Here is a 12,872-nt window from a genome sequence, read left to right as displayed (position 1 = left end):
AAAGCATCAACATTAATCACTATTTTAATAATGGTAGAAGTTTTTCTTGTGGCACCTCATCTGTTACTGAAAAGTTTTTACAAATGCATTTTGGTTACTGAAATTAAGTGAAACTGATGTTAAAAAGTTAGTGAACATAAAAATATTTAAAATATGTTCAGCTGGCCTTGAGACAAAGGATGAAACTTTATTTTCTAGTTCTACTTTTTAAATGAGTGAAGTCCATTGAGATTTGGTTCTTATCTACTTTCAGTTTATTTCAGAGCTTGATAAAGCCGAATCATGATGATGATGTTCTGTTTCCAGATAAAAACCAAACCAAACCGCAGATTTGTTTCTAGAGAACTATATTTACATAATACTCTTGTTTTACAGAGAACCATATCAAAAGTATAAAATACTTACAAAATTCAGCTGCAATATATAAAAATAACTTCTATCTTCTCCAGATCATTAGGAAAGGTTTACATAACAAAAATATATTTATAGACATTTACAGAGAGCCGTTTGGGCCCAGAGGCGGCAGAACCGAGCCAAACCCAACCGCACACATGGAAACAGTACAGTAGATAATCCCACGCTGTCAGTGGTCAGAGGTCAGAACCGACCAGAACAGAACCGGAAACATCCCGAGGCGATGCTGGCCATCCTAATGTTACGATCTGGATCAGAACCGCTTCACTTCCTGACCTGAACCTGCAGCAGATTAACACATTTACTGGGTTTTTCTGCTGGATTAGACGCTGAAGGTCAGATTATAATCTGCGGCCTGGCAGACCCGACTCGGGGTTCAGGCTGCATTTCCTGCAGAGCTTCATTAATGCAGAGTGATCGCCACGGAAACATCCAGGAGGGAGCAGCTTTGCATAAACAGAACCAACTGTTGTTGTTTCCATAAATTTCCCTACAGTATGAAAATGAAGCTTCAGCTTGGAGGCAGAGAGGAGGAACAAGATGGCCGCCACAGCGGGCCAGGGGTGGGGGGGCAGTCCAGTGGTTCAGTAGTACTCCATCAGATTTACACGCCTGGCAGAACCAGGAAGCGCCAACATCCAGGAACAGGAAGTCATCCTGGGAACAGTTCCTGATCTCTGGCCGTAGCGCAGTGATGATGTCATCAACACACCTGGGAACCAGAGCTGGGATTGGACAGGAAGTGGATCAAACTTCTGGGGCGCCTGGTGAAAGACCCGGGTCGGGTTCTGGATGGTTCTGACGAGTCGATGATGTCATCAGCAGGGATCAATAAATATGTCATGAAACTGATTCAGACCCAATAACTGATCAATGGGAAGGAAAATGAACGAGTTCTGCTCTCCAGTCAGAACTAACAAAACATCAGACCTGCTCTCTGACTGGTTACCAGAACGAACCAATCAGAGAGCAGAACCACAGTCTGGCTGGTTCTGGTCTCCGATTGGTTCGTCTGCTGTGACATCAGAACACCTCTGACCTCCATGATGGTTTTTCCAAACTGAAACGTAAACCAGAAGGGGCGTGGCTTTGAGAACAGGAAGTGATGTAATCTAAACCTTTAATGCTGTTTTCCTGTTTGTCCAGTCAAGAGCTGGAGTCGCATGATGATGGACGGTTCTGGTCCGGTCCGGTCCGACCAGGAGAATCGCTCCACTGCTGGTTTCAGTTCAGAGGTCAGGACCAACCGACTGTCAGCCTGTAAGCAAACAGCCGCCCACTTCCTGTCAGAACCAGAAACAGAACCAGAACCGGGTCAGGACCAGGCCTATGTGTGTCCGGCCAGCAGCTCGTCCAGGTCTGCCATCCACTCCTGCGTGCTCTGGCCCTTCAGCAGCGAGTCGACCAGCTCGCTCTCGGCGGCGAAGCTTCCCGCCGCCGCGTTGTAGCCGAACGACAGCTGCTGCTGCTGCTGCCCGCCGCCGCGGCTCACCTGGTAACCTTGGTTACACGGCAGCGCCTGGCGCCCGCCGGCCTGCGGCGGTCCGTACGCCGCCAGGTCCGGCAGCACCGGAGCGCTCTGATTGGCTGGCTGCTGCTGAGTCTGAGCGGCTGGCGGCGCCCTCTGCTGGGCGGCCATGTTAGTCTGCATCATCTGCTGGTTGAGGCCTGGCACGGCGCGCCCACCGAAGGAGGTGGAGCCAGCGGCCATCTTGGGGATGCGTGGGTGCTGCATGTGGAAGGCGTTGGCGGCAAAGGCGTTTGCGTGCAGCGTGGCAGCGCCGGCCGGCTGCTGCTGCCAGGCGGCGCCCGCCATGGCTCCGCCCATCCCGCCCGCCTGCATGCGCGTGGCGGTCAGCTGCTGCTGCTTCAGCATGGCGGCGCTGGGCGGCTTGAGCAGCTGCGGCAGCTGCCTGTAGGGGGCGCCCATGGGGCCCAGCGGCTGGCGCTGCTGGCCGGGGTGAAGGGTCATGCCGCCGTACAGCGAGTCCACGCTGGCCCCGCCCCCTCCACAAGACGGCAGGCTGATGTCGGCCTGACTGGCCGCAGGGGGCGTGGCCACGCTGCCGCTGGGCCCCGCCCCCTGCGCCATGCTCATTCCCAGCATGCCCTGGTTCTGGGGGAACATGCGGGTGCCGGGGGCGGGGCTTCCCATGGAGCCCATGTTGCTGATTGGCTGAGAGGAACCTGAGAAAAAAAAGCAAAAAAAAAATCAGTTCTTAACTAAATATTTTACAGTTTCTGTAAAAAGGATCAGGAAGTGAATTCTGATCCAAACTTCTGGTTCTGAGACCAGATCCGGTCCGGTTCTGGGAGGCTCAGTGAGGAACCAATCGGGACCGGACAGATTCTGAAACTACCGGACCAGCAGAGACCTGGACCGTCTCCTCAACGAGGAAGTTAGTGGGCTGGGTTTTTAACGAATCGTCTCCAGGTTGATGCGAGTCGGCGCTCGGCAACCTGCAGCCTAGCAACGAACCGACTCAGCTGTTCCTCTGGTGGAATAACCAAAACAACCAGAAACAAGTTGCAGCCGTTTCAAAATAAACTTTGAGCTGCGATGCTGAATGTCTGTGGAGCCTCAGAACCAACAGATCCTTTATTTCCCAGTCAAATGAGCTTCGATCCAGAACCGCAACAAACAAATGCAGCGGCGCCTCAAGCCGCCGGAGGAGGAGCTGATGAACTGCTGACATCACCAGGGTTCATTTAAATTAATTTGCTGTTTAAAATAAAAGATAAAAGCAGCAGAATCACCAGGCCTGCTGAGAACAGGTTCTGGTTCCGGACCAGCTCAGGTTCTGGTCCTCCAGTTCCTTGTTTAACTGTGAGTTCTGTTGGTACCGGCCCGGTTTGGCTGAGCGGTTCTACCTGTGAACGGTCCGACGTTCTGCTGGGGGAACGGGTTCTGGCCGGCAGCCGGACCCGGCTGGTCCTGGTACTGCGGCGGCGGTCGGGTCAGGTGTCGCTGCAGCTGCTGGTCCTGGCGCTGCTTCTCCTGCATCATTTTATACATTTTTATGGTTTTATTCTTCAAATTCAATTAGAAAAAATTCTTTAATTTTTAAATTTAATTTTATGAATGTAATTTTTCATTCATTTCACATTTCTTAAAATATATTTTTTTTCATTTATTTTATTTTTCTGGTCATCTGGTGGAGTGATGCACTTCCACCAGATGACCTTTGACCCTCCAGGGAGCAGACGGCCAGCGGCGCCCCCTGCTGTCCTGCCTGCGAGCTGCAGGTGAGTCGTACCTGTTCGACCAGCAGCTGCCTCTGCATGAACTGCTGCTGCTTCTTCTGCTGCTCCAGCATCTGCTGCTGCTTCAGCGCCGCCATCGGGTCTCTCAGGAAGGCCGCGTTGCCATGGTTACCCGCCATGGCGTTGGGCGCCTGCCCCGCTGCCGCCATGGCGTTGTTCCCGGGGCCGGAGGTCATGGAGTTGGCCGGACCCGAAACGTGAGGAGGAGCCGAGAAGTTCTGATCCTGTGACAGAAAGGAGACGGATTCAGGTCCGCTGCAGCAGAACCAGAACCGACCAGAACCAGAACCAACCAGTAATAATTCAGTTATTCTTATAATCAAACTGAAGGATCGTAGCCGGTCCCTAATTGGTTATAAGCTGATCTGAATTCAGAAACAGAAGCTGTAAAAATGCTTGAAAATTTAATCTTTCAAGTCCCGGTTCTATGAGGGCGGTCCTGGCTCGGTTCTGGCTCATTTTATCCTCAGCTTCTTCAGAGCTCTGACCTGAAGGTGGCGCTACAGGACGGTCTGAATCTGAACAAAGCAGCTTTGCAGAGGCCGGGTCGAGAGATCGATTCCCTGCTCTGACCCAAGTCAGCTAGTTCTGGATGAAAAGCCTCCTCCAGCCCCTCCCCCACCCGTTGCTGCTCTCTCCTGGTCAGCTGGCTGAAATGCTAAATGAGGCGCTGTCTCTTTAAGACCCAAAACCGAAACAGAATCTTGGTTAAGGTTCGTTGTTGCTGGACGACGCAGCGGTTCTGATGAGGCCAGACTGAACCTCAGCCTGGATTCAGTGCCAACAGAAGCTGTGAAACAAGATGGCCGCCCGGGTAAGCCTGTCACGATAAACCATAAATCAATTAATTGCATGATAAATTAAAATGATCAACTTCATTTTAAATATCGCCTTTCTGTTGGTGACTGAATGAAAGAGGCTCAGCTCCGGCGCTCTGCCCTCCTCATGTCCTCAGTGTCCAGCTCACACCGCACCGTCTCAGAGCTGTTGGCCGACTGTCGGCCCATTGAAACCTGAGAGACACATTAGCCAACAGAAATCCTATGTACAACGGTCCAATCAGGTCCAATCAGGTCCAATCAGGTCCAGCCGTTTGGTGTCCAACAACAAGCACAAAATAATGGCTACAAGTCCAATTAACTAATTTTAAAACCAGGCATTAATCAGTGCTTTACTACAATCTACCTGAGATGCATGTGGCTAGAGGCAGCGTAAAGTCCTGACTGAATGAAAATCATTATAACCTATTTATGTCACGTTAACGAAGAGCAGCTGAAAACCTACCGAGTTTATCAGCTGCGGTAGCAATTTGGCTCCATCTCCTCCCCTTGTCATTTCTATATTCTTTGCACGAAACGTTGAATAAATATTAATGTTGTTTCCACATATCATCTCCAATGTCTGCTGGACTTCGGGCTGCGCCGTGTCAGCTGTTTGGGATTCCCCTCCGCGCTTTCTGATTGGCTACCTGTCACATTCAACGTTCTCGCTCCCTGTCAGGGAAAAGCCCTGATCGGAGCGGTTCCACCGACTGGACCCCATCAGTCGACACACAACGGGATGATTGTTGGACACGTAGGACTGTCATAAGGGGTAGTTTGAACTGGGCTCAAGGGAGGAGTGAAGTTCTGCACCAGGAGGTCGATGTGGCTGTCTTCTCCATCTAATGGTTGCTACAACGTACAGACTAGATAATCTGAACTCTTTTGGTTTAGATTTTATTCAAGTACATTTTGTGTTAATGGAGACTGAGAATCCATTTTATTTTCGTTTACCAGTTCCAGTGTTTAGTGTTCTTTTCAAAATAAAGTGTATTTATTTTTGCAGGATTTTGTTTGCATTATTATGTAATTTCCATTAAATCAGTTTAAATGGTCTTCAAACAATATTACCGATTATCACAATCATTTGTTGAGACAATTAATCGCTCAGTAAAATTAGTTATGGTGACAGGCCAAGGCCCGGCTTCACTCTGACCGACAGAAACATCTTAAAACTCATCGCCCAGCCGGGGCCCTCCACCTGCTCTGTAATGGCCGACGAGGGCCGGAGAGAGTGGCAGTGCGTGCAGCAGCCGGCCCGGCGCCGCGCTGTGGCCGGCGCTGTAGAGGTGTGTGTCCTACCTGTGGGTGTGTGAGGTGTGGCCTGAAGCTCATGCTGCTCTGCTTCTGCTGCCTCAGCAGGTTCAGCAGGGCCGCCTTGTCCTGGCCCTGGCCGCCGGGGGCCCTAGGGGGCCCGGGCCCTCCGGGGCCGGCTTCGTAGTGCGACAGAGGGATGGTGTTCTTGTAGTTGAGGACAGTGGTGGGGCTCTGTGCGGCAGGGTGGCTCAGCGGGGGCCCAGAGGACAGGTGCGGGAGCATGGCAGGGGCCCCGGCGGGCCCCGGCATGTAGCCGCCGGCCCCGGCCTTCGGGGAGCCCTTGGAGGGCGGGGCGGGCAGCAGCAGCTGCTTCTGGGCGGCGGGGGCGAAGTCGGAGGGGTAGAGGGCGGGGCTCTGGGAGCTGTTGACCATCTGCGTCCAGGCGGGGGCGCCGTGAGGCCCCTGGCCGTGGAACTTGGCCCCCGGCGGCGGTTTGTGTATCTTGCCCTGGATGTGCTGCGCCCTCTGCTGGGCGGCCAGCTGCTGCAGCTGCTGGGCGGGGGACAGGTCCTTTTGGGGGGGCAGCAGCTGCAGCGGGCGGGGGGGCGGGGCCGGGGAGGGGGCGGAGCCGGAGGTGGCGGGGGAGCCGGCGGGGAGTGACGGGGCCCCCGTGGAGCCGGCCCTGAGGCGCGGGGAGCCGGTGCGGGAGTCCGGCTCGAAGGGGGCGGGCGTCGGCGAAAACTCGGCCTTCACGCTGGACAGGTCGGGCGGCGGGGGGGCGGGGCCGGCGGCCGGCTGGGCGGGGGTGGCCCCGGGGCCCCCTGGCGGGTCCTTGCGGTCCTCGAAGCTGTAGTTGAGGATGTCCTGGATGTCCTCGATGGGGACGGAGCAGTTCAGCTCCTCCATCAGCTCCTTCCACTCCTGCTCGTTCAGGTTCAGGTCCAGGAAGAGCCCGTTGCCCCCGGCGACCGACGGCGGCATGATGGGCAGGATGTCCTCCGGCTCCTGCTTCATCTCCTTCTGGTGGAAGTCGGGCTCCGGGTCCGGCGGCTCGGCCCTGCGCGGCCCGTTGGCAGCCCGGTCCGTCAGGCCCGGCTTGGTGTCCGGACCGGCGCCGTTCTCCAGGCAGGCCTTCTTATTGGCCGGCAGGCCGTCACACACGCCGTTACTCAGAGGGGAGCCGCCGCCCTCCAGCTTCCTCTTCACCACGTCATGAAGCTGTAGCAACAGGAGGGGGAGGGGAGAGACGCATCATCACAGTGGGAAGGATGAAACTATTGATTATAGAGGTGTGCCGATCGATCGGTCACCGATCATAATCGGGCCGATTTTCGTGAAAAAGTGCATGATCGGTGATCGGTGATCATTGTCTCTTTTACCGATACCGATCACCTCATTTCCAGCCTGCCTGTGCAGCTGGTCTCCTCTTTCCTTCACTCTGCGCAAACGCGCAGCAACAAATCCTAAGCGATGTGGAACTATAACGCACTGAGTGAATGGGGAAGTTTGCGTGTTGTGGGGAAAATTGAAGCAGGTCAAAATGCATCAACACAACGAAGCTAATACGACATAAAAACAATGAGATACTTGACGGAGTTTGGCTACATCGAGGCTCACTGCAGTAAAAAAGACATACGGAGGATCAGATAGCAGGTAAAGCAGCGCACAGCTACAAACACTCACCTGGATTAGCATGACGGTCAGAAAGCTAAACAAATAACCTGGAAAATTATTTAAGTCTTCGAGCTGCGATGTAAGACGCTGGTTCTGCTCTCCTGTTGAACCGCTGCTACGCTACAGGTAGTAATATCTGACAGACGGAGCTTCGCTTCTGCTCCACCTGGTAGTGACTCTCACACCGAACCTGCTTAAAGCTGCAGCATCTAACTTAAAAAATACATTTTACATACGTATTAAAACTTTCGCTGTCCTAACATGAGACAGATAATCTCTGAAAAAATAATTGATCTCCTCCTTGATCTGCATAATTACTCCGCTCAGTCAGAAACAGCCAATCAGAGCTAGCAGTAACCAGCTAGCCGCCATGCTAACAGGAAGTTTTCATTCAGTAACTCTGGATTGTTTATTGTAATGGATCCTGTATTTGCCTTTGAATGTTAAGTTTTATACTTGAACTTCTTGGCAATGTTGAGAGGTTTTATTTTGGCTCTTTGCATTATTTAGCCTCTTCAGAGCCTTCATATGTTATCAGTCTGTTAAAGATAGTTTTATCAATAGCAGTACAATTTGCACAAAGCCTGTTTTGTTTAGTTTTCTTCTTGGAAAAAGTTATTAAAAACAAGTTTTTGTCTAAATTAAGGTGAATTCATGGTTCCTTTTTCCACATAATGTAACTGGTAGTGTTTATGATAAAAAACATAATAATTATGTGATCGGTATCGGTAGGAAAAACCTGATCGGCACATCTCTAATTGATTAATAATAATAATGACTATAAGTCTGAATTTATCTGGATTATCAGAATAATCTAATGCTAAAATAATAGAAAAAGGTTAAAACATGCAAATAAATTATTTATATTTAATTAATTAAACTGGTGAAAAATACATTTTAAATTTAGTACAATAGGAAAATGATTCAGAAAACATTCAGTCGGCCGGAGCTGGAAGGCTGCTGAGCTACAAACATGAAGCGTTTGAGGAATGTGGGACATCTCAGCGCTGGACGGATTCAGATTCCTTTAGTTTCATCATCAGGAAGTTTTATACTTTATACTCAAAATCATTTACAGCAAAAAATGAATTGAAATCAACATGAGCTTCCATTCCTTAAACAGAGGAAGCGATTATTAGTCATGTTTCCATCAATGTTTTTAATAATTTTAGTATTGGAAGTGATCAATGGAAAAATAAATTCATGCTCTCTTGTGGTGGTTTTTCTGCTGCAATATAAAGTTTTTCCATGTATGTTAATGTCTGAGATCTCAAGTTTTATATATTTTTCTTCATAAACTTTGATCAGATATTAACAGAAACTTTCCATAAAAACACATTCAGACAGTTTGGAGTATTTTTGAGTCACTTTCCTGAAGTCATTGGACGGTTTTTATTGTTTTCTCGTTGGTAAATAAAGAGTCGTTTTCATATGCAGCTCCTGCAGAAACAAAGTAATAAATCGATTAAAATCAGTTTCTGAACTGGAGTTTAGATCTTGCTAATGAACTATGGTCTGCTCTGACTGAGGAGGAGGAAGAGGAGGAAGAGGAGGCGGAGGACCTGGTAACGAGTCTCCGGGTGGATCTGATACGTTTGTAGCAGGAAATGCCACAAATCAGACGTTTCCACCCAAAACAATCCGCGGCGGCCATCTTTACTGCCTGAACTGAGCGCTGCTAGGGGTCGGCTATGTTCTTCTGTTGCTTTGGGGTCAGAAACCGTTCATGCAGAAGTCTGGTTGCTGTCGAACTGAATTAGTAGCAGAAACCACAGCGCAGAAAAAAAAGAAAAAGATTTCTGCAAAATTAATCAGAACTGAGTATCAGGACCTGCTGGTGAACGTTGCCATGGTGAACCCGACTTTAAGGTCGTCACACCAGAGACTGAAAATGAGTCCAATCCAGGAAAATGGATCGAACATTTTCGTCCTCAGCAATGAGAACGAATGATTCAGTTCACCAACGATTCAGTTCACCAACGATTCAGCTCACTTGCAGCAGCCGTTTCTCAACTTACAGCGTCAAACTCAGTTTCATTTTGGGCCAAATCAAAAATCTGAATGTTCTTAAAGGGCCGGTTGTGCCACAATGCATTGATAAAACCCATTAAACTGTTAATAAGTAGCTGTTTGTTTCAGTTTTCAATAAGTGTTTCTTATATAATATTGAACATCTTTCCACACTGATCAGTCCTCCAGGATTGTGTGATTGTTTTTGTGTTTTTTGAAATCAAAAACACAGATGTTGTGGTGCTAATTTATAAATATTTGTAAGGATTTTTACAATATTTGCATTAATGTAACTTTTTATTGATCACCTTATCGAATTTATCAAAAACCCAATGTCACTGATCAATTTTGAGAAAAATCTGCAGTAAAATCAGAAAAAACAATGTGGCGATCTGTTGATTTTGTGTGAATTTTGCAGATTAAAAAAAAAAAAAAAAAACTTCAGGGACTAATTTACGTAATTTGGAGCATAGAGGGCCACATATAAAGCTACGGCGGGCCAGGTTTGGCCCCCGGGCCTTGAGTTTGACACATGTGACTTGGAGTAAAATCCAGCTGCTTGGAGCCGCTTCTGGTTCAAAGACCAACATGGCTGATGTGTAATGACGAAATGTAATGTTGGTTTCTGGTTTCTCAAATTGGTGACTGTATGACATTTTTATGACTTTATGTTTTTGTGATGCAAAGCTCTTCAAACTGCCGCAATTAATTGTTTAATTGATTGATAATCCAGCACATGACAATAATCAGAACCAGTATGGTGTGATGTCAGAGTGGTCCAGTTTCCTGTGATGCCGTCAGTAGACACCAGTCCCATCCCAGGAAGACTTCCTCTGACTTTTAACCCCAGATTTAAAGGAACCAGAACCGAGCTCTGGCCCGGCTCTCTGAGGGTGTGATTACCTTCCCCCGTAGTGCCCATGCAGCGTGTGAATCGGACTCACCACCTGCCGGGTTGTGTTCCGGCTCTGCTCCGCCGCCGTCCCGCCGCCCTCCGCGCCGACACCCGGCGCCCGCTGGGCGTCCTGCTCCGCGCTGGGCTGCGGCTGCCGGTGCTTGCTGGCCCGCTTGGCCTTGTTCTGCAGCAGCCGCTGGTGCAGGCTGATGGTGTGCTGCCGGTCCAGCTCCAGCCGCTCCGGCGTGGCGCCGTCGTAGCGGGTTTCGCAGTTGTTGTGATGCTGCCGGAAGAGTTCGATCCTCCGGCGGAGCCGCTCCATCACCGCGCTGTGTCGCGGTGTAACAAAATCCGCCATCATCAATAAAGACCTGCAGTGAACTCCCGCCTCAGGTTTCGTCCATAAAATGCAGATTATGGCTCTCTGTCACTCTGGGCGTCTATACACCCCCCTGGCCCTTTACAAAGACTCCTGTGCTGGCTCCATGGAGGCGACCTTTGTCTCTAACGGCCTTCAGTCGCAGCGGCACTCACTGCCGGAGAGGAAAAGTAAGATTTCTGGGTAAAATACCGTTCAGCCTCCTCATTTCAGTTGCTAAACATCAGCTCATTTAACTGGCTGAGCTACTGGAGCCACAGTCGCTTTAATGGTATCTAAAACCTGCTGCTTTCTGGATAAAAACATCTCCAAAACAAACACCAAACTAACTCCCGACCAGCTACTGAAACTTAGCACATTCCTGCACTCTAAATCAGAGCCAAATATTCGGAAAACTCACACAAACTCGGTGTGTTTGAGACCCGGGAACCAGCGGCCTCGGCCCGGACGCCGGGTTCTGTATTGGAGGTGGTTTTCCACCCGCTGGGAGCGGCATTACTGCTCTCCAACTTAGCCCAAACTTTTATTTTGAGTCGGGAGTTAGCTTTGTTTAGCGAATAGGAGCTAGGACGCTGAAGTTGGCTTCCGATTCAAGTAAAGGACTACTTTACAGTTTATAGGGACTCTTTGACAATCTTAATACATTAACAGGTCGAAATCCAGAACATACAGTGACCGGATCTGGACTTAATTACCACAAATAGTTTTAAGCCAACGGTTTAAAACTATTTGTATTTAAAGAAAATTTTATTCAACTGTGTAAACTCACCCAAATAAAACAAATCTTGATGGATAATAAAAATAGTTTTAAGTAAAATGTCTTTCAGTGTAGAATAATTTAGTTCATACTAAGCCACTTCAAGACTTAAAGACAGTGGGCTTAAAGCAGGATCCAATCTAATATGATTAAAAGAGCTTCAAATAGCTTATTACTCTCTTTTTATAAACACCAGAAACGTTTTATAAATTACACCATCTGTTTTTTAATGAATACAGTAAGGCTTTATTCAGGTTTGGCCTTTAAATATAGTGTTAATTCTAAACTAGATGTAACTAAAAGTATACCAGATTCCTTTAAAACTGTGAACTAGCCTTTTATTCAATCGACCAACCGGATGCCAACTTCGCCATGGTGAGCTAACTGTGAATCAAACTTATAACTTCTAAAACAACAATTTCATAGAATGATTAAATCTACGGCTTTCACTTTTCTAAATACTGTATTTTAAAATTTAAGGTTTATCACACTTACTGTGAAAATGTAGCAGTCCGCTCTCCCTACAGCATCTGTCCGGCGAACAGCAGCTGATCCTCCGCCTCCCTGTAGCCGTTAGCCGCTGTGTTATAGGTCGACGGGCCTGAAACATTTAAATAAATCCTCATACTTTAAGTGACTTCGAATCACCGCAGCGGATATTCCTCCTTCTCTATGACCGAGCCCGAGTCGGGGAATGAGCGATTCAGAGCGAGCCACAGCACAGGCTAACCGCGTCCCTCCTCCCTGCTTCTATTGTTTCCCTGCGAACAGGCAGCTCTGTCCGGCCATCTTGGAAACTTTCTCTTTTCTTCCATCAGTGCGGAATGTTCCTGCTCCCGCCTCACTGTTGACTGACAGCCGAAGCAGCCAATCAAAAACCGACATCGCCTCACAGCTCATGGACAGCTAAGAGTAACCTATCAGAGGCGAGTATTGCCAGTCGACGTCAGACGAACAGCAGAGCCAATCAGAGCGCAACTGATCTGATCTAATTTTAAATTAAATTTACTTGTCAGACTTGAATTAGCAGAAATCTCATCAATGTTGGAAAATTTTTGAAATACTAAAGCAGAAAATGTCACTATGGAAAAATATTGGTTAATTATTTCTTTAAAATTATATACAATTCCCAAATATTCATTATTATTTATATATGTGCTTGTTTAAAAACTGAGAACAGTATTCTTTTTCCTTTGTGAAAACCCATAAGAACTTTCTTCTGCTAATAAACAACTTTTAAAATAAATTGTAATTGTTTACATTTGAGAAAAATGCTACACTATTTGTATTTAAGTAAAACTGTCTCGAATGGAGGAGGGCAAATTGATCCAAAATATTGATAATATCGACAAGAACTTGATATCAGTATCAGATCAATACTTTAGTTTCAGATTCGGTCTT

The 12,872-nt window shown here is 48.3% G+C and overlaps 1 protein-coding gene across 2 annotated transcripts; it reads right to left on the bottom strand.

Annotated features, from left to right (window-relative positions):
- Positions 1-330: 330 nt before the first annotated feature.
- maml1 (mastermind-like transcriptional coactivator 1) lies at positions 331-12,325 on the bottom strand. Of its 2 annotated transcripts, none has more exons than XM_088009343.1 (6): positions 11,967-12,325; positions 10,385-10,868; positions 5,802-6,974; positions 3,672-3,902; positions 3,286-3,412; positions 331-2,601 (listed from the first exon to the last, which is right to left on the bottom strand). In XM_088009343.1, the coding sequence occupies exons 2-6, from the start codon at positions 10,694-10,696 to the stop codon at positions 1,742-1,744; spliced, it is 2,703 nt and encodes a 900-aa protein (XP_087865469.1). In that variant the 5' UTR covers positions 10,697-10,868; positions 11,967-12,325; the 3' UTR covers positions 331-1,741. The 2 variants fall into 2 exon arrangements, with proteins under 2 accessions (XP_087865469.1, XP_087865470.1); XM_088009344.1 differs by having other exon boundaries at positions 10,385-10,664; positions 11,967-12,324.
- Between the last annotated feature and the right edge of the window lie 547 nt (positions 12,326-12,872).

The sequence above is a fragment of the Poecilia mexicana genome, unplaced genomic scaffold, assembly GCF_051168715.1.
Source record: "Poecilia mexicana isolate PSO_F unplaced genomic scaffold, ASM5116871v1 scaffold_10, whole genome shotgun sequence".
Classification (NCBI taxonomy): domain Eukaryota; kingdom Metazoa; phylum Chordata; class Actinopteri; order Cyprinodontiformes; family Poeciliidae; genus Poecilia; species Poecilia mexicana.
This window is presented reverse-complemented; position numbering and strand designations above follow the sequence as displayed.

Excerpts from the sequence above, each read along its gene's own strand:
- maml1 (XM_088009343.1), bottom strand. The coding sequence starts at position 10,696 with ATGATGGCGGATTTTGTTACACCGCGACACAGCGCGGTGATGGAGCGG. Across the intron at positions 3,413-3,671 it reads GGCAGCTGCTGGTCGAACAG|GAGAAGCAGCGCCAGGACCA; the intron begins GTACGACTCACC and ends AAAATGATGCAG. Across the intron at positions 2,602-3,285 it reads GAACGTCGGACCGTTCACAG|GTTCCTCTCAGCCAATCAGC; the intron begins GTAGAACCGCTC and ends TTTTTTTCTCAG.